At 48.2% G+C, this 21,575-nt stretch overlaps 1 protein-coding gene across 1 annotated transcript; it reads right to left on the minus strand.

Moving 5' to 3' along the window:
• Positions 1-3: 3 nt before the first annotated feature.
• DNAJC11 (DnaJ heat shock protein family (Hsp40) member C11) lies at positions 4-18,379 on the minus strand. Its single transcript, XM_026862971.1, has 15 exons — positions 18,252-18,379; positions 16,240-16,313; positions 14,996-15,097; positions 9,850-9,978; positions 9,094-9,216; positions 8,147-8,220; positions 6,963-7,152; positions 6,496-6,581; positions 5,940-6,056; positions 4,833-4,988; positions 4,500-4,569; positions 4,322-4,379; positions 3,519-3,661; positions 1,793-1,922; positions 4-1,160 (listed from the first exon to the last, which is right to left on the minus strand). Exons 1-15 carry the CDS (start codon positions 18,337-18,339, stop codon positions 1,135-1,137), a joined length of 1,566 nt encoding a protein of 521 aa, XP_026718772.1. The 5' UTR covers positions 18,340-18,379; the 3' UTR covers positions 4-1,134.
• Positions 18,380-21,575: the final 3,196 nt, after the last annotated feature.

Below are 21,575 nucleotides of genomic sequence, written 5' to 3' on the forward strand. Positions count from 1 at the left end.
CCCCCCCCCCCCCCCCGTCTCACACGGAAGCAGGGAAGGCTGTTCTAGGACTCACCAAGAGCAGGACTGTGACTGAGGAACAGCCACAATTACTGTTTTTCTCTATGAAAAAGCCTCGGTGGCGTTGACGTGCGCAGTAGATACTAGAAGGTTGCTGTTTCCATCTGCTGTGTCACTAGAACGGGGCTGCCCTTTTCGCTGGAAAATCACTGGAATGGCTTCCAGGCAACATTAATCCAGTGGGTTTACGTCATAACTGACACTTTTTAGAAAGGGCACCTGAATTTTACGTTTTCAGCTCTTTACCCATTTGGCATCTCCTCACTTTGGTCTGGTTTATTTGGATAAACCTCATTCCTCTTTTTCCTAGGAATAAATTAAGATGGGAAGAGGTAGTTGCAGCATCAGAATCAAATGAAATGAATTGCTGTCCTTCTCCCCCAGTTGCTTTCCTCTTTTCTTGAAAACCTTGATAGCACATGGTTCTAGGTGGCAGAAGAATTTAAGACGACTATTAAACCCCGTGTCCTTCTCTGGAATAGTGGTGTTTGAAATTAGCAGCTGGATGGATTCATGCTGAAGAGGTCCACAAAAGGCAAAGAACTCCATTCCAAACCTACTTGTTCTTAACAAGTACGTTCCAAACACAGATTTGAGATGGAAAACAATCTCTGTCCTCTTTCCAACAAAAGGATTCACACAGAGGCCTTCCAGGAGGTGGCCAGAGAACTGAACTTCTCAGGAGCAGAAGGAGGTTTGTTACCTACCCCAGAAGTATGTGGAGGAGTGAGAACAAGAGGTCGTCTTCCCCGCTCAGCGCCAGCAGAGACACACGGGAGCACGGGAAGGGGCTGGGGCCGCGGGACGGGGGTGCTTAGCGCCCGCTCGCGCCCCCGCAGCAGAAAGCACCGCGCAGTCAGAGTCACGCTGCTTTATTGGTTACCGACCCGGAATTCAGAGTATTGCCTTGGAGCCACCTGTAGGAGCAGGTTCTCTCATTTTGTCTCGTAACAGAACTGGCAGGACACCACCCGCCACACGGCGAGCAGAAATAAAAGAGTCTCTGTTGGAAGCGGCGGCGTCCGGGGAAGGCGCTGGCCCGGGTCCCGCAGCGGAGCGCGGCCGCTCTCCGGATTAACCGTCCGCATCGATCCTGTGCGCTGCCGGGCGAGAGCGAGAAGTGGGGACGCAGCCCGCCCTGAACCTACCCCGCACAGGGGAGGCAGGAACCTTTCTGGCTGCCAATGAAACGCCATTCATACACCCCCCAACACACTTATGGAAGCTTTGCAAGTTGGATTGGCTTCTTAAATTGGGCCAGGGAGCCAGGCTGGGGTAAACACGAGGTGTGTGCCCTTAGCCAGCCCCCCAGACCTACCAGGGCACCAGTGAAACTTGTCACTAGCAGACACCAGCTTCACAAAATTATGTTGGCATGGGAAATGTTTTCACAGATAAATAGGGACGGGGAAAAAACCTGGCTCAGGCCCCCAACTTGCCTCTGTAAATGCAATTCACTCCTAAGGGGCAATCCGGTGCTGCGACCTGCCTGGCGGGGCCCCTCCCTGGCGAGGCCTCTGCTCAGCCTCCACCGGATCGGTAAGGTCAGGCGGTGCCGCAGGGGCGCTGCCGAGCTCCCACCAGCCACGCTCCAGGGGCGTATCACGGTCAGCCCGTTTCAGTAACCCCAGTCCCGAACCTCAGAACCCCAGTTCCGAGCGCTCCACCCCCAGGGCCGCAGCAATCCTTTCCTGGTGCCGAAGGAGGCAGCGGGGCGTTCCTCGCTACTTACACTGCTTTGGTATCCTAAGGGCCTCGTTGTCAGCCGACATCACTTGGTGCAGAACTCCTCGGAACTGGTAAAGCACTTTCAAACTCTTCTCCTCACCCACGCAGGGGTCGTAGAAACCTGGCAGCCCAGCCTTGAACCAAGGAAGGACAGAGTGAGCAACAGGGAAGGGGCTTTCACAGCTCTTCAACTGACCAAAACCATTTATTAGTGCCAGAACAAGGGGCCATTAAAAAAAAGGGAGTTTTGTTGCCAATGAGATGAGACAATGTCCTGGTTCTGGCTGAGATAGAGTTAATTTTCTTCCTAGTAGCCAGTACAGTGCTGTGTTTTGGATTTGGTGTGAGAATCGTGTTGATAACACCCCGATGTTTTAGTTGTTGCCTCGAAGTGCTTATCCTAAGTTAAGGCTGTTTCAGTTTCCCATGCTCTGGCAGCGAGGGGGTGTGCAAGAAGCTGGGAGGGAGCATGGCCAGGAGAGCTGACCCCAACTAGCCAAAGGCCTGGTCCAGACCATGGGGCACTGTGCCCAGTATGGAAACTGGGGGGAGCTGGCGGGGGGCCAGATCACTGCTCAGGCATTGGTCAGCACGTGGCGAGCAACTGCACCGTGTGCCACTTGTCTTTTATTTACCTTTTTAAAAATTATATTCCTTTCCCTTACAATTATTACAACTTATTACTGTTACTATATTTTAGTTTAGTTATCGAACCACCCTTATCTCAACTTATCTGAGTTCCACTTTCCCCCCCGGTTGCCCTCCCAGCGCACTGGGAGCGGGAGAGGCCAGTGACTGGCTGCGGGGCTTCGCTGCTGCTGAAGCAGAGAGAGGAGAGGGCCAGGAGTCACTCCCGCAGGGGCAAGTCCCAACTGCAGGGGGGAGCGTGTCGGGGGCCGGGAAGCGCCCGAGTACAGCCCAGGGGCTGCGACACGCTCAGCCCCGCGCTGCAAACGCAGTTTCCTTGGCCGGCGGCGCCCAGAGGGGCCGATGCGCCGTAACACTGGCTATGTCAACGGCTCCTGTAAGCTGATCCCCAGGCACCAGCCTCCAGCACGCTGCAGAAATCCCCTGGCAGGACAGCTGGCCTGGGTTTGGCTGGGTTAGGGCTTATTTTTTTTTCCTCCCTTCTTAGCAGCCAGATTAGTGCTGTGTTTTGGATTCCGCACGGGATTTGATATGGGAAGAATGTTGATAACACACTGATGTTTTTGGTGGTTGCTAAGAAATCAAGGACTTCTCAGCTCCTCGTGTCCTGCCAGCACACAGGTACAGAAGAAGCTGTCGGGGAGCACAGCCAAAACAAAGGACCCAAACTGGCTGAGGGAATATTCCATATCATCTAACGTCGTGTCCTGTGTATAGATAAGGGCTGATCAGGAAGCTCTCTCTCGCTCTGGGATTGAGGTTTCCGGATTCTCCTCTCTGGGATCGCTGGCTGGGAACGGGCCGGGTGTTAGTCAGCCCGTGGCGAGCCATCGCACTGTGCATTACCCATCTATACTTTCTATTATGACCATTATTTTAGTTTACTTCAATTATTAAATTGTTTTTATCTCACCTTATGAGTCTCCTTAACACTCCAACTCTCTCCCCTGTTCCCCGGGGGTAGGGGGCTGCGGGGTGTTGGGCTGTGGTCGGGGTTAAACCACTGCAGCACGTGGTTCAACCCAGATTCTGAGTCACACATTCACGGGCCTGAGCCTGGGCTTTGACAGACAGCTACGTACCTTGGACGCCTCTGTTAGGATGAGTTTAGAGTCTTTCACCAAGCACTGCAGGGGCACAGTCACATCTATTACCTTCACCTTCTCATTCTTTCTGCTGTTGTCGTTAACAAACTTCCCATACCAGGCGTTCACCACAATCAAACCTGCATTTTACAGGAAATCACGTATGTGAGGAGAGGCTTCCCACCAACGGCCAGGCAGACACTGGGGAAAAGGCCATCCTGGCAATTCCTGCCACTTTCAATGATATGTAAATGCTCCTTGCCTGGACCCATGCTTCTCAAGACAGAACATTTCCACCCGGGTGTTTGTTAGCAATCCCCAGCACTAGGACAGAATGATCTGACCTCAATGCCATGCTGATGTGACAGTCCAAGTGATGTCAGTTCACTCTAGAACATTCTCTGTGAAATTGCTAGCAAACATCAGAAATCAGATTCCCAGTATGACTGTGTAAGCTAGAGATGAGCGAAACCTAAACTTCAGCCTGTCTTTTGCAGGTATTTATATACACACACCGTGCTCCTGTGGAGAGGTGAATCCAGGCTGCTGTCTTCAGCCTGCCGACCCACCTCACAGCACGTCCCAAGAGAACATTCAGTGGATCCCTAAGCTCAGGCACCAGAACCCGAATTATAACAGAACTTGCCCACTGCACATGCAACAGCAATGATGCTGTGCTTCGTTAGGAGTGGAAATGAAGACACCACGTTTGCGTTCCTCCCCCTCAGCCACCCAGCCTCTGCACTGCTCCTTCCTCTCTCCAGATTTATGGGAGAAGTAAACGGTGTTGTAATTTTTACCCATTCTGGCTTCCTCAGCTTCAATTATCCTCCGGACAGACTCCTGCATTAACCGGACCTGTCACAACGCAAGGGGCAGAGCAGAAATCAAGCAGTGTCAGACGCTGTGTCCGAAAGAGGAAAGCAGAGCAAAACCAGATTCTTTAACCAAGGGGACTTAGTTACGAGGAACACTTACCGCAGCTTCAGCCTCCTGCTTCTTCTGAAGGACATCGCTGGCTGTGCTCTCCCTTTGCTTCTCCAGCTCCCTGGCACAAGGAAGTCACCAGCAGGTCAGGTCTGGGACCTGCCCAGAGCGGCTGAGCTCCCCCCCACTCCCTGTAACAGCCGAGCCACAGCCCCACACAAACACGCTCAGTTTCGAGGTTCTTCCCCACCTTTCGATATATTTGTAGGCTCCCAGAACTCAACAGTTCTGAAGGTGCAGTGAAGCACAGGGCTCAGCCAGGCTCCCAGAAGCACTCGAGTGGGACGCCCCAACCTCGAGTTTAAAACCATCCCCTGAGCTCACCTCTCCTTCTGTGCCCTGAGGTAGGGTTTGATGATCAGGCGATGCATGGCGAAGTAGATAACTAGAGGTCCCACGGTGGCATAGAATACAGCACTGGGAAGCAGCTGATCTGTCAGGTGGACAGGGAAGAAGTAGGTCTGGCTAGCCCTATTCAACCTGGAGCAAAAAAACCAGAGTGACAGGTGAGAGGAGACGCAGAGTTTAATGTGTGTGATTAAGTATCTTTAGCAGCAGCCTGCGCTGCTCAACAACTGCTGAACCAAAGGAGAGATGAATGATGAGCTCAAAAAGGTGAAAATCTCACAAAGCAAATCAAGGTGATGGTAAGACAGACAGATGACACCACCCACAGGCAGACTTTTATGTAGCAGACATCTCCTGTGGTAACACCTGACCATTCTAAAGTGGTTTTGTAATCTTAGGAGAATTTACTTGGTCATTAATTTCACCAGGGAAAGGGACCGGCATCATCATAAAGAGAAAACGCTTAGAGAAGGTTTATGTCCACAACACAAGCGTGTGCCTTCAAGGAAGGAGTACATAAATATTCTTCTGATGTTTATAACCACCTTTATTTTGGAAAACATTAGTTTTCCTGGGACAGAGGTGGTCTTTACTTTCTGCATGCGGCCTGCCCTCTGCTGGCCCCCGTTACAAATGCACTCGAGTGCCGCCCTTTGGGAACTGCATCTCTGCTCATCACCGATCCTCCTTAACGGCGACTCCCTAATTCAAGCGTGTACTCGTGTTCACTGTTATAAACCAGAAGGCAGCTAAATACATCTCTACTACAGACATTTCGGACATCTTCCATCAGCCTACCGTCACGCCCCAAACCTTCCCTCGGGCTGTATTTTCAGAACATTCTGGTGCACCCACCGACACGTCCCGAGGGAGGTGCCCAGGCTCAGACCACCACCCTGGCAGGCGCACAGCGCTCCCCGCGGGCACCGCTCGGGTTGAGGCGAGGGCAGCCGCAGCCCCTCACAGGGCTGCACCAGTACACCTGTACTGCCCCGAGACTGGGGCCTGCCCACCCCAGCACTGGACACAACAGTGCAGGTTACAGTCAGCCTCTGCAACCTAGAGTTGTAAGCTTGAACTGACTTGATTTTCAGAGACACTCCTTGGGGAACACCAACGCTGACAGTGGCTCCTAAAATGCTGTGTCTGGAAATCTTCCTTTCTGCTCCGTACTCCACTATGGTCCCAAAGAAACCCGCCCTGGAACGACAGAACCAAAAACTGGTAAGACAGGGAAGACTCTTGAATTTCTCTTTACTGAATCCTGTGATTCCCCAACAAGTTAAACATGGAAATACACCTGTCTGCAGCAGATGTTGGCTACTGGAAGATTCACTGCATATCTACAAGATGAGATAAGCCTTCTCAGCTTGTAAAGCAGCAAACAGGCTACAAGAACTTCTGGCTTTCTCCCCGGTGATGATACAGAGATATCACACACAAGTACTGTATTCGAGGAGGCACACAGATCTAAGCCTCCAAGACATTCACTTCAGATTTACCAGGTTTAATGAATGAAAAACAGGTTCCCAAAGACCACAGAAGCGTTTGATTTGTGTGGAACCTGGAAGCCTACAACAGCAGGAGAGGACAGATTCTTCAGGCCAGAAGCAATGTGAATTTCCTCTTGCACACTTACTTGAGAGAACCTTTCACTCGTGTTTGATCCTCATCCTGAAACTTATGCTGATAACTGACCATCATGAAAGAATGGGGGATTCCCAGCTGAAATACAAGAGGCACAAATGTATGAAAACATACCCTCGGCCACCGCTGAACGTCCCCCCACATGTCCTTCCTTATCCTTCAAGGCACAGAAGACACAGCAAAGCCTGCCAGGTCCTGGTGGCAGCCCGCACTCTCTGCAGGCTCTGCCGCGTGCCCGGCCCTCAGCTGAGCTGACCCATGCTGGGTGGGACGCGGGTGGCTGCGGAGCGTCGCGCTCCCCCAGCTGCAGCCGCTGACCTACGCTGCGTGTTGGTACGAGGCAGCACCAGCCGCTCCGTTGCCCTCTGGTCCCACGCCAAAACGCCGCTGGGAAGAGCAGCCGAGGCACTTCCCTGCCGGGGGGCATCGCTGCCCCGGCCCCGGGGGCAGGGCACTCACCTGTAGCGCCACGGTGAAATGGCTGGTTTTTGTATCCCGGACGATACTCGTGTTCATGGCTGACTGGATGCCCCACCGCCACTGCAGGTACCCCATTGTGTTCTTGTCGAGGTTGCGGGCCAGGACCGTGGTGAGGCCGGGGCGGACCCCACGGGAAGAGAACTGCAGGGCACAGTTTGTAGTGATGAAACTAGGAGGAATGAGGAAAGCTTCATCAGTGATAGAACACAGACTCCCAGACGGCCCCAGACCCCTTCTTGCCCAGCAGCCTCGGTGAACACGCAGAGACTATCCTGCCAAGAGCCTGACATTGCCTGAGGGTTTCGGGAAAAACTCAAAGCTAATTTAGACTGTCCTGACCACAGCAGCACCCAGAAGAGCAGGCGCACGCCCCAGTACACTCCTCTGTGCCCCACCGCTGCAGCCAGCACAGCAGGCTGCTCTTCAGCCTCTAGGCTTCCCACCCTGGGTGGATACAGGCCTGGCCTTCTGCAGAGGCAGCACACGGCTGGTAGAAGATAGCAGCTCTGCAATTTAATAACCCTCAAGCATCAGCTCCAAAAACCAGCATTAAAGGACTCTACGGGGAACAAGGTCCCTGGGTAAGCTCTGAGGAATGGCATATTTACTGAACTAGAAAACATAAAAAGAAGGAAGTCTGGCACCTACAATGCTCTAACATGTCTTCAATTACAGCCCCTACCTTGTACTCTCCCTTGCAACCAGAGACCTCTATTCATTTGCAAACAGACCCCACACTAGTGGCAAATTCAGCATTATTTCCCTGAATTCACGTATCGGCTCCTCTTTTGCTGTCAGAAACTCGTCTCACACATGGAAGCCCCAGAAGAGCTCCACAGTTTTTTGTTCTGCTCCCAGAGCAAACCCCTGTTGCTGATTGTAAGATCACACCTCAAACATCACAGTTCATGACAAGATCAAATACAAATCTAAGGATGTGGAACACAAACCTTCCTTAAACTGGAAGTATGAAAATGGAGGACACTGACACACAAAAAGAATAGAAACGCTCTGATCAGTCCTAAAGTATGACCTTAAGTCTAAAGAAATACCTTATTTTGTAGGATAGAAAACAAATCCAGAATTAACATGGAAGAGAATTCAAGCTGTTTCTTTCCTTAGCATGGAATATTAATCATTAAGTCCATTTTTTTAATATTTACCATCTTGGTGTAAGATTACGGAATATCTTCAGACCGAAGAGAGGTCCCTGAAGGTCTCCCGCTCCAAACTCCAACTGTTTAAATGCACAATGCCAAATTGTTAGAATAAAACATCCAACAGTGACAAAGTCCTTCACAAGCGTCATTCACATCACAGACATTTTAAACATCTGAGTAACGTTCACCACATATTTCAGCATCCTCTCTTTTCCACTAGCTGTGCATTCAGAATAAGAGGAGTCTCACTGAGCAGGTCCTCATGGGAAAAACAAAGCCACTTTTGTAGTGCTACAGGCTGCCACTGGCACCTGCTCTGGTTGCTCCAGGGAAAATGGAGAGGACATCTCCACTGCAGCCCCGTGACGGCAAACAGCAAGGCTTGGCTGCTGCCCTCCGAGGGTGACAGCCCTTCCGAGGACAGCCCCACAGCCGTGGCAGCGATGCCATGAACATCCTGAACAAAGCCACCGGTCTAGCGAGGCACAGCTTGCAGGGGGTAGCGTGGGACCTGCCGGCTCCTTCGATCTCATCTCCCTGGGAGTCAAACTATCTTCGCCCTTCTTCCTTGGGAGCAGAGCAGTTTTTGAAGTGAAGGCAAACTGTCACACTGCCCAGAGGTGCATGCTCACAACACTGGAAGGCACCCAAGAGCCTTCAGACAGGAAATCTGAACAGTTAGAGACAACCGGTAACGATTCTCTCAGCACAAGTCAGTCCAAAATGCTCAGCCAAATGGAAAGGGGGAAAAAAAATTAGAAAAAAACAAGGTTTGGCCTTCCCTTTTTCTCAAATTCCTTTATAAATCCCTTTTTCTATATTCTACAGGACGTAGAAAATGAGAGATGAAACAGAGCTAAAATTCCCTGAAGTAAATAAACATTAGGTGCCTTGTCCAAGCAGCCTGAAACAGACTGGAGGAAAAAGTGTGTAAGGGCTCGTGCGCTCACCTCTCCCCATCCCTTGGCAGATGTCACTCGTCTGACAGCAAAATTAATTGATCCACCTCCATTCCCATTCTGGGTGGAAAGGTTACCAGACAGTATTGCTGTGTCCGTGGCAGTCAGCGGTGCCTGAAAAAGGAATATCATGACTAATTACTCTGATCCCAATTGGCACATTTAATGTGTATCCTGAAGGACATAGTCACGACTGCAGAGAGTGTAAGTGCAGAGCCAGGTAACACTCCAGCTGACTCCGTCACCCACCGGGCCCGGGTGTTTGAACCAGACATGGCCACACGTGCTCTAGATTTTGTGGTCAGAGATCAAGTACGGCAAAAAGTGAGGTAATTCTTACAGTACCAGACATCTGTGACACCTTTAATGTTCCGCCTTCAAGCCCTGACCCTGAGCTGCAAACCCTTCTCACAGACTAAATTTCTTCAACTCTCTGGAACAGAGGAAACACTCCCCCTGCTTCTTATCCCCATCCTCACGACTGGGCGCCTGTTGTGTTCATTGTTCATACATGAAATGAATGATGTTCATACTCGATGTTCAGAGAGAGCCAGAGTCCTGTGCTCAGCTGTGCTAGCAGGGAGGCAGGACTGCTGCAGCCTGCAGACCGCTCACCGCCGTACGGGCGACACGCGGCCCTGCCGGGACCGGCGAGAGCCCCCCGAGCCGTGTTTCATTTCCCGCCGCTTCGCTCGGCAGCGCCTCGCCCGTCCAGCCCCGCTCCACCGGCAGCGGCCGCTCCCTCACCTCGATGGACTGAGAAATGTGCATCTTGTTTATCTCGATCTGGGGAAAGCTGCTCCCAGGCACATCTTCGTATTCTTCGTCATAACGATCGAAGAGGTCAGTGGCATCTATTCCAACACTAATGGTTCCCTAAGGAATGACAAGTGAAACAAGTACGTGGCGTTAACACACACAGGCCAAATCGTTAAACCATCCTTCTACACCATTACGGTTTTTTGCATTTTTTTTCTTGTTCTGCAATTACCCTTTCCACCCTAAAATGCATTTCTTAGATTCAACTCAAACAAAAACGAACAATTACAATATTCTAAAACAGCAATATAAATCACAAAATGAACTGGATTTTCAACAGTTTTTCAGCAGGAATGCAACTAGTAACACTATAGGTAATTTTGCTACCGTGACACATTACAGAGGTAGGTAGAACACTTCTACACAGCAGGTTTCTTCTTCCCCCACAACTGATTCTGCTCTGTCAGTATTTTAAAGTTGAAATAATGTATTTCAGAAATTGATTTTCTTCAGTGGATCTTGGCCAGAAATCCTCTAAATGCTTTCTTCTTATGAGTTATCTGAAACAACTTAGTTTTGAGCTGCATCATTCACCTGTAGTTGACCTTGTTAGTCAAAAATTTTGTTTTCTTCTTCATAGTGTGTATCTTGTAATCAGAAAGAATGCTTGACAAAGGCTTTTAGCAAGGGGTAAATATTTCCTTTCTCAGACCATAGAAAAGCTTATTCCTACAAAAAACTAGGCCACAGCTAAATAGTCTGGCTACCTGCTGCTGTGCTCACTCAGACTAACTGCAAGAGTGGGTTTATTTGAAAAGGGCACGATTAGATCCTCGTCTGGGTCATATAACTTCAAGAGGCTTTGGAAACCTTCCCTACAGACCTATTAAACAGCATTCCAGCGCATGTCAAATGTACCAGCTGCAATAAAAAAACCCCTTTGTGCACAAGCACAGGATGAACTCTGAGCAATTTGTATCAAGAAACTCAATAGCCGGGTAGGTATAAAACCACTCAGAGAGTCCAAGTATGGATGGAATAAATTCTGATTTCAATCTGAGCGAGCATTTTCCCTTGCTCACTCCAGCCTAATCAAATGCTGAATCATAAATACAGGAAAATAGCAGAGTTTGACAGGACTCAGAACTTTGCTCTGGTTTGGCTCCCAACTATTTCTTTGCTGCGGAGATTCTCCTCAGTGTTTATTTTCTGATTTCTTAGCAGCAAAAATTCAGTAAATATTTAAGACAGAAAAGTGCCATTATCTCCAGAACTCTGGGACAGGAGCTGTGCCCCAACCGTTACAGATGGCTCTGGGCATGCTGGCAATTCCGCTCGTCGTCCTGTCCATGGCAGCACCAAGGACGAGCTCCTGCCCTTTCCGCACAAGGCGACTTTTCAGGAACCATCTGCAAAGTCACCTTCAAGGGCTCTGCCCTCTGGACGCTACAGCCTCTCCAGTTTCAGCCCTCTCCTATATTGTGCTGCTCCTTGAAACGAGGCCAAAGTAAGGGTGAAGCAAGGCAAAACCACCAATTGCGGAGATGTGGCACCAGCCTGCACTGCTCTCCAGCCCTCGGGAAAGGGGGGGCTACAACAGACAAGGAGAAACAGAAAATGCCAACTCCACTCGATGAAATCCCACCAAACACTCTCCAGAGTGACCAGTCAAACGTGTCTAAATACAGGCGAGCATTTAACAGAAGAGAGAGCTATTTCCATTTTCCCCTGATGCTGTTCAATTAAAGGAAGTGTAAAGCCCAAGACCTTTGGTAAGAGAGGCAGGATGGAAGGAATGGTTTTCCACGGGGAGCACCACGTTCAGTGCAGAACCTTTGCCAGACTGCAACTCTAAATTCCGAGTTTAAACAAGGGGTATCATGCTGAGTAGCATGCGTGCAGAATTTGAATGGCAAAAAGACAGAAAATTGTGTGTTTTCAACTCAGGCCAGAATATAAGTAGCAGTAAAGCTTTCTCAACAATTTGCACTGGAAAAACCCACCAGAAAACATCTTAGTATAGTATGTTTCTTCGTACTGCAATGCTTGTCCCTTTGTAAAGAGGCACCAAGGTCCTCACACATTCCTGTAATTCATCACACCCCCTTTCTTTCAATCACACTCAAAATTTTAGGAATCCCTTTTTCACACCTACGAATTTTATGAAAAAAATACCCCTCCCAATGAGAAAAAGGAAACCACCTGAACCGACCCATGAAAATCCCCAAGAGCCAGTAAGAGGAAAGGGCCGTCCCCGATCCCTCCCTGGCTCCTCCGCAGTGGCGAGCGGTGGACTCCGCGCGGCCATTTCACCCCCCGCCAAGCAGGTGAAGTCACCCTCAGAGGTCTATAGATCCTGGCAAGGAAACTGGCTCGGGCACAAGCACAGGAAAAGCAGCAGATGGTAAAGTTAAAAATATTCCCAGAGAACGACGGCAGCCCCTATGCCACCGGATAATGGAGAGGGGCCCACTGCTGCTCGCCGCTCCCCACCAGCCACCTGCTCAGACCGCTGAAATGAAAACGTCCTCCCCAAAGCGAGAGCAGCAGGGGAGGAGGGGAAAGCTCTGCTCAGGGGTGGCAGTGTCCGCTCACGACGAGCTGCAGAACACACCAACTCAGCGGGGCAGGAACCTGGGGAACGGCACCACAGAACCAGAGGAACTGCTATCAGGTACCAGCTTTTAAAATCACCTTTATCTGCCATCCTGCGAATACAAACAGACTTACTGATGGAATTCAGAGGGGTGCCAGAGAAGAATATACCCCGCCTCACCTTTCTTCTTAGGGATTTACCTTTTGGAAGGTGACATATGGAAGCTGTGCCAGATTGAGCCTTAAGGGACCTGCATATCTTAGATATTGACCTTCCACAGCAGGAAAATAACAGGATTTAATTTCTCCTAACAGGAAACGGTTCTTCTCAGATCAAGTAATGAACTTTTCAACCCTTCTGCACATCTCTGAAAGCAAAAACAAAGCTCTAAAAGCAAATAATAGACTCAATTCGAAACCTGCCAAATTGCCTACATCTGGTTATTGCTCAACATTTCTGGTTAAAATGCTTTATTTTGCTGGAACCATTTTATAGAACTGACAAAATGTTGGAGATTTTAAAATAACTTGCGTTCGCGTATGAAATGATCACAGCTGCGCTACCTAATTCCACAGGAACACTGCCTGGAGAGACATTTCTATAGGCTGCCAATCAGCAATTGCTGTAAACACCCAGATGGCTAATTTTATCGCAGGACACAGAGGCTGAGGCTCACAAAGCAGCTCCACTTTTTACTACTCAAAGCCACAGCGAGGCGCCCAGAGAAAATGTCAAATTCCTGAAGTCAGAGAAGCACGAGGTGGAGATAACCACGTCCCTCCCCGAGAACACCTGACTCCCACCACCCCCATCGCCAGTTCGACCGGCCGTTTTGTGGCATCCAGAAATCCCCTCCTGCCTGGAACAGCCTTGTCAGCAGATACTCACGGAACACCTTACGCTTATTTACCCTCCCAGTACAAACAAGTTCTTCGCACCCGAGCACTGCCCACAGCAGCCCGGTGATCTGCTGGGTCCAAGATCCAACGTCTGTGCCAAGGGGAACATCTCAGAACCTCACAGGTCGTCTCAGATGGATGTTTGTCTGGCACAGCCCTAGGCATTGCTGTACTCACACTTGTGTCCACTCAGAAAACATCCTGATTTTAAACTGCTGACCAAGAAAACACCAGCAACCTTCAATGGTAGTAACAGTTAACCAACTCATAGTTTGTTTCTTGGGTTATGCAAGTTGCACTGCAACACCTTAGAAGTCTACGCATGAACACACGACACAGGAGACCAAAGCCACCTGTGATCCAGGATGCAGAATCTGTGTTGACTGCAAGCCTCCAGTGAGAGCTCTGGGGATACCCAGTCTTCCACCATGAATAGAAGCGCTTATAAATAAAAAAAAAAAAAGAACTGATGTCTCATTACAGTTTAGTTTTTCGAGATGGAGAAAGTCTGTCTACATAAATATCCGCATGGTTACCTTGGGGTGGAGAAAGGAAAATTAAGGCTCCCCCACAATGGACCATTTCTGTACTGCAGGTAAGAAATGGGTTTTCATCACGTTTAAAAAATAGGTATAAAATGGTTCCTGATAGCTTAAGCAAAAAACCCCAAGAAAAATACAGATACAGGCAAACCAAAGTATGAATACATTTGGTGAGTGTAGATGCAGATCTCGGATAACGTTATTCGCTGCACAAGAACCAAGATTTTTGTGATTCAGCAAGCACTGAAACCTCAGTCAGGGCCAATCCTGACGAGCCCGGGTTTGCCTAGCGTGCTCAGCAGGCGCAGCGCCAGCAGGGCCATCAGCACTCTGAACCCTCGGTGCATGCCAGTCGCAGCAGGTGACACAGAAAGCCACAGTCAATTGTCATTTCCACCTCCCCCTGCCAGCCCAACCCTACCGCGAGAACATCGTCCTCCACACGGTGTCCTCGACCAACTCCCAACAGCCAAGTTTCAGCTGCAAGGTGGGTCCTTCTGTGTCAGGTTACGGCTGCTCAACCAGACCGAGCCGGGAAGGGGGCACACGGTGACTTCCACCGAGCGTGCCGCCAGGCCCTCCCAGAACAGGCTCCCACCGTGGAAGCTGCCAGACCCCAAACCTGTTCCGGGTGATTTTGCTCGCTGTGCCGCAGCCACCCGGCCAGTTTGGGACCTGCCTCACATTTGTCATCAGCTTCAAAGCTGTGCTAGAATATCTCCCGTGGTGTTGTGACGCTACAGTGGTGTCAAAGGGAAAACCTGTCAGGTAACTGCAGGGAGTTTCGTTTTATTTGGAATACTTGGACAGAAATCATAAACACTGCAGTGTTAGGCCTGTTCTCGGAAATTGCTGAAACAGGTATTTTGCTCCTCCATGTTTCAGTGAAAAGAAGAACTTTCAGTAGAGGATTACTGTTCAAAGAATTAGCTCTTTTCCCTACATTGTCCAGAGAAACTGCATATTCAAAAAACGAAAAGCGACTCACCAAGTGCAGATAACCAAGAGGCTGTTTACGGTAGCCCCTCATCCAGGCTCATTATTTCCATAATAATTTACGGATTCACTCTTGAGACTAGGATGAAGTCTTTGCTTACCTTTGGATTAGTTCGCTGCTGCAGCCTTCTCTCTTCCCTCTCTCTCTGCAAACGCTCAAATTCTTCCCTGATTTCAGCTGGAGTTCTCTTCCTCTCCACAACCTGCTCGGAAAGAAATTAAGCCCAGAAGGTCAGCAGGAGGAGGATGTTCAGGGTGCTGCTCTGCCGAAGGGATGGAGGCCCCTGACCTGGCACGCACCAACGTGCTGCCCCTGCTGCTGCTGTGAGCCCCTCTGCCTGGATTTCAGTATGCAGAGTTTGGAGGCAAACAGCTGGGCCAGATCAAATGGCAGACAGGAGAGACCCCTGTGCTTTGAGAGAAGGGAACATGGTCTGGTTATTTATATTCCCTTGACAAAACCAGGCAAAGAACTTTCAAACCACAAGTACAAGATGATGCAGCAAAGCCATTACCAACAGCTACCCATTAACTTCTCTACTAGGTGTAGACACAAAAATGAAAACAACTGAAAGTTTCTGGCTCGAGGTAAACTGATTACATGAGAGTTTTGTGATTTTAGGCTATGCCGATTCACATCTGCTGACTTTAGACAGCTCAGGGAATGAGGGTTTTAAACGGGTATGGCTTTAGGCATGCATAGGAAGTGTATTGGATTTGGCTTTTCAAAATAAGATCACGTCTGCTAGAGCAGCTCCAAAATGCCTGTCACACACTGCCACTGCTCCACATCTCTTGCTATTAACTCCAAGCTTGACCTTGGTACTGCCCTGACCCAATATAACGTGGTTCTGCAGCCAGCAGCGCAGTGCAATCAGCTCAGACTGGCAGAGGCTACCAAGGGGACTTATCAACAGGAAAGCCACAAATGGACAAATGCTCTTTCAAAGCCCAAAACAACCACCCCAAAAAGCACAGAAAGAAAAAGCAATTTCAAGCTCGGAGGCTAGCTGATGCTGATAAAGTTTCAGATGAAAAAGATGAGACTAGATGGACAATAATGACGCATTTGTCTCCGACAAGGATGTTGCCTGTCACGGTAATATCCTATTAGGGAACTCTGAATGTCAGGTTTATTGTTCTCTTGTCAAGCGAAAAACCCAAGTATTCTTTGAAAATCCATCACGGTGTTTCAGCAGAGAAAGAAATAACTAAACAAAGATGCCTTCCAACAAACAGACATTTATTACCATCAAGGTGTCAGTGCAGCTCAATGGAACAAGAGTGTCAGATAAAGGTGGGTTTAGTCAATTCCACTGGCCATAAGGTGCTAAATTTCTCTCACCTCCCATCCTTCCATTTCCAGTCCTCTCCTCCCGTATATGTCATAGATGGCTCTGGTCTGTGGATCACTAAGCACTGCAAGTTAAAATCAAAAGAGAGAAGAGAACTCAGTCTTCGGCCTTCCTGAATCTCAGACCAACACACTAGTGCTATGTGGAGTTCAAGCACAGATCCTGGAAACACGTTGTTCTACAGCTGCATCCAATTTTTACATTATCTCCCTTGAACATTTTCACCTGCTACATTAACAGGACACACTGACTCTTTCCCTCAGCAAATTCCTTCCCCCCCTGTCCACATACTTTTAAAATCAAGAAGCATAAAAAGACATGCAGACTAACTGTACAAGCAGCAGGGTTTTCAGTATTGCTGTCTTCGACTGGAGGGTGACATAAACCCTCTAACAATCAGTGGGATTATTAGAAATTTAGCGATAGCTAAATCCTGGAAGCTTTGAGGTGGAATGACACCTACCTCTGTCTAGCTTTCACAGCTTCACTCCCTGCCCGCTGATCCTTTCCCACCCAGTCCACACACGTGGGACGTGCCAAGCACCCACAAAGCAGTTTCCAAGAGACAGTTCATGCCTCGCCAAACATCAACCACAGGGTAACTGCAAAGCTGCTTGTAGAATGTGAATCTCCCAAAAAGTCACCCAACACAATGGAGAAAATACAATACACCAGGAGACTGCAGAACAACAGTTACTTTGCAAAAAGACTGCATGTCGAATTAAGAGGAATCTCTAAAATGTCAGACAGATTTAAATGCATAATCCCTCATACCACACCCTCCCTTAAAAAAAAAAGAAATCATCAGTATTTTTCCCACAGGGTTCCAAGACCACACTTACATTATCACCTACATTTTTGACCATGGGGGAACTGATGAGTCTTGAGCAAGCTGGGTGTGTATATTAAGGCAAGAAGAGGCTTATGTCAGTAACTGAGCTTTGATCTGAACTACCTGAAGATTACTGAACTTGATAAAGGCAAGATACTATAGTTTATAAATTTGGATAAAATAAAATATTTTGTTGTGTGGTATTAAGAAATGGAAGAGGACAGTGGGAAAATAGGCAGGAGATGGGGTGGCTTATTTTCAAGTTGTCAGAGTTTTTCTTTGTAAAGTATTACGCTCCCATTTGGTACTAAAGGAGCAACAGTTTACACGTCCATGACAGAGCCATGCAAAGCCTCAGAATTCAAAGGGAAAGGTGCCTCTAAGGTAACACCAAATCACTCAAATGAAATTACTGAAGCATCCTGAGTTTTTATTCCCATGTCATCAGGGTAAGACCTTCACTGTTCTCCCCCATATGGCCGAACACCTAACTAGAGACAGTGGAAAAGACTCCAACTGGAAGAGACAAATGCTTAGCATTCAGAAAACATGAGAGTAAAAAAAATTTCTTTAGCTCACCTAAGTTTTAAAGTTCAGTTTAATAGAGGAATATTTATTCACCATGTTACTTTAGTTTCTCTTCAGGCTGCAGGGCAGGGCAGACAGTTTGGTGCACCATTTTTTTAATGCAGAAGAGTCCTACCAGCTTCTAACCCACCTGCACTCCAGGTGCCTCTTACCACACTGCAAAACGCTGCCAGTTAATTCTAACAAATCACTCTTAGGGCATGGAAAAACTTGCTGAAAAACAATGGGGACCACAACGAGGTGGTAGAGAAAAGGAACTCAGGATGCATCAGTTCAAAAGTAAAGTATGAAACTGCCTTTCTGTCTGAAGGTTTTCAGTCTTCAGGCTCTCACGGGAGAGTCTCTTCAGAGGTAAGGGAAGTGGGAATAAGATTATTTACAACATGCAGGAAATAAGACTCCCCATCTCGTTCATGCATACTGCCTCACTCCTCTGATTTACAGGACACAAAGCATCACTAAGTGTCAGCAAATTTAATGACTACTTTGTGATAATATAGATCTTCTCCAAAAAGCACAAAGACACGGCCCTCCTAGAAACTCCCTGAAGTCCATTTCTGCAAACTTCAGACTTCCACTGACCTTCATAAGCTTGGTGAACAAGGTTAAAGAGCCGCTCAGCCTGTGTTTTGAGCTCCGGGTCTCTGTGCTTGTCGGGGTGGTAGAGCATACACAGCCGGCGGTAGGCAGCTTTTAGCTCTTCCTGAGAGGCCTGTGAAAAGCAGTAAAAATTAATTAAAGCACAACCAATGCTATTTAGAAAAGACCATTCTCAAGACCAGCCCTAAAAGAGAAGTCCATCAGCTATTACTTATTTTTACTTATACAAAAATCAAGAACGGACTTGCGTTTCATTACATAAGTTAATAACATGTTCAATTATGCACAACAGTTTTTTTCCACACTGTTTATAGTGCAACAAGTCACCAGTGTACACCTAGGGATAGAAAGTTAAGTAAAAAGCCCCACAAAACACCCAAGCAATCTGTGTTTGTACATTATTTTCATTAGGCAACTACTTTCTCCTCAATTCAGTGCAGAAGAGCAAGAAAAAATAAAGTGACCTCAGAACAAAAACACTTAAATCCAGAGACGGACACAAAATTCTACCCATATTTCAATTTTAAGCCCTCAAGCAGATACTAGAACTCTCAAAAAGCATGGGCTTTCTAAAGCAGCAAAGGTAAGAAATGTAAACCTGCAGCCGGGCTCCCTAGCACCCGCCCTCCGCCCCGGTGAGGGCCCTGTGGGCGGTCAGGAAGGAGGAAGGTGCATCATCCACCTGCAGCCGATGGATAACCAGGGCAGCGCGTCACTAAATGCATCAAGGAAAAAAAAAGAAAAAAAAGAGTCCTTCTCTTTACCACAACCACTCTGGAATTGCAGACGGCATCTGGCCTGGTGCCAAAGACCCGAGCTGGAGGCAGTTTGGATGGCTCTTTCCGAATCGATGGAGTAAAGCCCCGCTCCCTCCATTACCGTCTCCCAGGAGAGAACCTCACAGCGATATCGGGCTTTGCCTCCAGACAGCCCCGGTACCTTTCCCTACGCTGCAGCCGCCGTCTATTCCTCGGAGCCTGGCTAACACCTCCTTAGACGTGCAGCTGCCAGCGCCAACCCCAGCGTCCCCCAAGGCGCAGGTAGCGCGGGCGCGCCCTGGAGCTGCCGACTGCCGGGTACATCCCGCAGAGGAAGCAGGACAAAAACACGCAGAGTAAGACAACCGAAATGACACGACGGCAACCTGGTGTCCTCCTTCAAGCAAATGTCCTCCCTTTTATTTCAGCCAGGGGTTACAGGACAGGAATACAGCGCCGGGGGCGAGAAGGGGGCACCCAGACAATGGCTTTCGATAACAGAATTTAAAGACACAGATTCCATTTACTCTTATTGCTCTCCCGTGACTGAAGCTTTCAGTTTCCAAGCTTTCACCGTGGAAATAAAAAGCTCTAAAAGTTTGTTTCTTAGAGTAACGTCTTTTCCCAACTTGTGGTAAGAAAGTCTGGGTTTTCATCAGAGAAATGCATTCATCTGCATAACAATGCTAGAAATCCGTGCAATTTTTCATGACAGCTTAGAATAAATGTTTTCTCTGCATGTTTGTATTATTTCACGTTAATGTTTCTAAATGATAATGGCAAAAGGGACCTGCCAAATTTGCTGGTCCCAAGACAGTAAAGGTAGCTACAGATTAGCTTTTTTCTTTTTTCTGCCTTGTGCTTTCTCAAACATCAAATTTAAACTCAGCTGAGAAGGCAGGGGAACATATAGGTCTAAAACGGCATTCTTTAATCAAATTAATGATAAATGGTTTAATGTGCTATTGATTATATAATAGAAATGAGCAGTTTCATTTTTCATAAATGCCACGTTCAATAAAATGTTAGATTGGGCCTTTCATCATCATTGAATAGCTTGAGTCATTGGTTCAATATTTCATGAGCAATAGCCTCTTAGAAACCGCTAAAGAAATACTGACATCATTTCAGACTGCAATGAAATACATAAGTCAGTAATAATCATATGTAACTTACATTTTTATTACCAAAATTCCAGGCAAAATTAAAATGCGTCCCATCTCCGTACTTGGGGCTTAAACGGCTCCATTAAACATCTCAAACATGTCACCACATTTTTAGTGGACTTAAATCCATAAAAGATTAAACATTTATATACACACATACACAGAATCACTGCTCGGCAGGCTCACTCTCCGCACCGGGGCTGTAAAGTTCAGCGCTTCGCTGTTATTTTCAGCTCAGCCTCCACATCACTCGAAGCTGCTGCAGCACTGGAAATCTGAGTTTAATGCATTCCACTGCTGCACAGGACAGCACTAATTAATTTAATTAGCGGGGGGCAATTAACAAAGCAACTACTGCTCTCAGTCAGAATTACTCTCTCAAAGACTGTTTTAACTCGGTTTCCCTGCTGTATCAAACCTGAATTTTCTGGTCTCTAGTGAAGAGCTGAAAGCCCAGCTGAGTTTAACTGTTAAGCCTTCACTCTTAATCTCCCAAGCAGTCGCAACCCTTGCACGGTTCCCACCTCTTCCTTTCAACCTCTCCATCTGCTCCCTGCTGACATTTGGGAGGGTGAATTACAAAAGCTGTCGAGTGATCTAAAAGCACGGCCCACTGGCTTTTAATGAGACTCGGGCTTGAGTCACACAGAAATTTTTCTAAAAAGAGCTGCACGGCATTAAGGAGTTCTGCAAACTGTTACTGTCGCACATTTTTCCTTCAGAAATGCAGAAGGTTCCCACAGGTGAGGCACAGGGGGCGGCTGTCGAGGTCACAAGTACCGACATTAACCCCAAAGATGATTTTTTCAATACGTAGGACAACGTGCTCGGGTAGTGGAGTGTTTATACGGAGATATATTGCTATTACATCTCATGAGACAAACTACAGCACACTCAGATCTTTGGTGATCTGCCTAATTATTACTATAACAAAGTAGTTCCTTCCCACTAAGTTCCAAGCTGTTCTAGTGTAACAAAACTGCATCAATTAATACCAATCTATTCTTGAGAATGAAACTGAGGTCTGCCGAGTCTCTTTTATCACATGAGAGGTGTCTTGCAAATAATGTAGGTGTTACCAGTTCAGAAACACTTGGGAAGTCCACACAGCACTAATTAAAACGAGGACGAACGCACAACTGAAGAGGTAAGTACGTTACACACATGCAGAGGTAAGTCTGGGACCAAGCTACCGCCTGCCCCGAGAAAACCCAGACCGGGGGAGTCCCGACACCCAGCGACCGCCTCACCCCTCGCTCTCATGTCCCGCGGCGCATGCGAGCGGCCGTCCCGCCGCCCGCTTGGGGCTTTTGACACCCCGTGCCCGGGTGGCGGCTGCCTTGGCCCGGGCCGGAGGAGGCGCTGAGGCAGCCCCCGCTCCC

Source organism: Athene cunicularia (assembly GCF_003259725.1).
Source record: "Athene cunicularia isolate RWA chromosome 21 unlocalized genomic scaffold, athCun1 chr21_part1, whole genome shotgun sequence".
Lineage (NCBI taxonomy): Eukaryota > Metazoa > Chordata > Aves > Strigiformes > Strigidae > Athene > Athene cunicularia.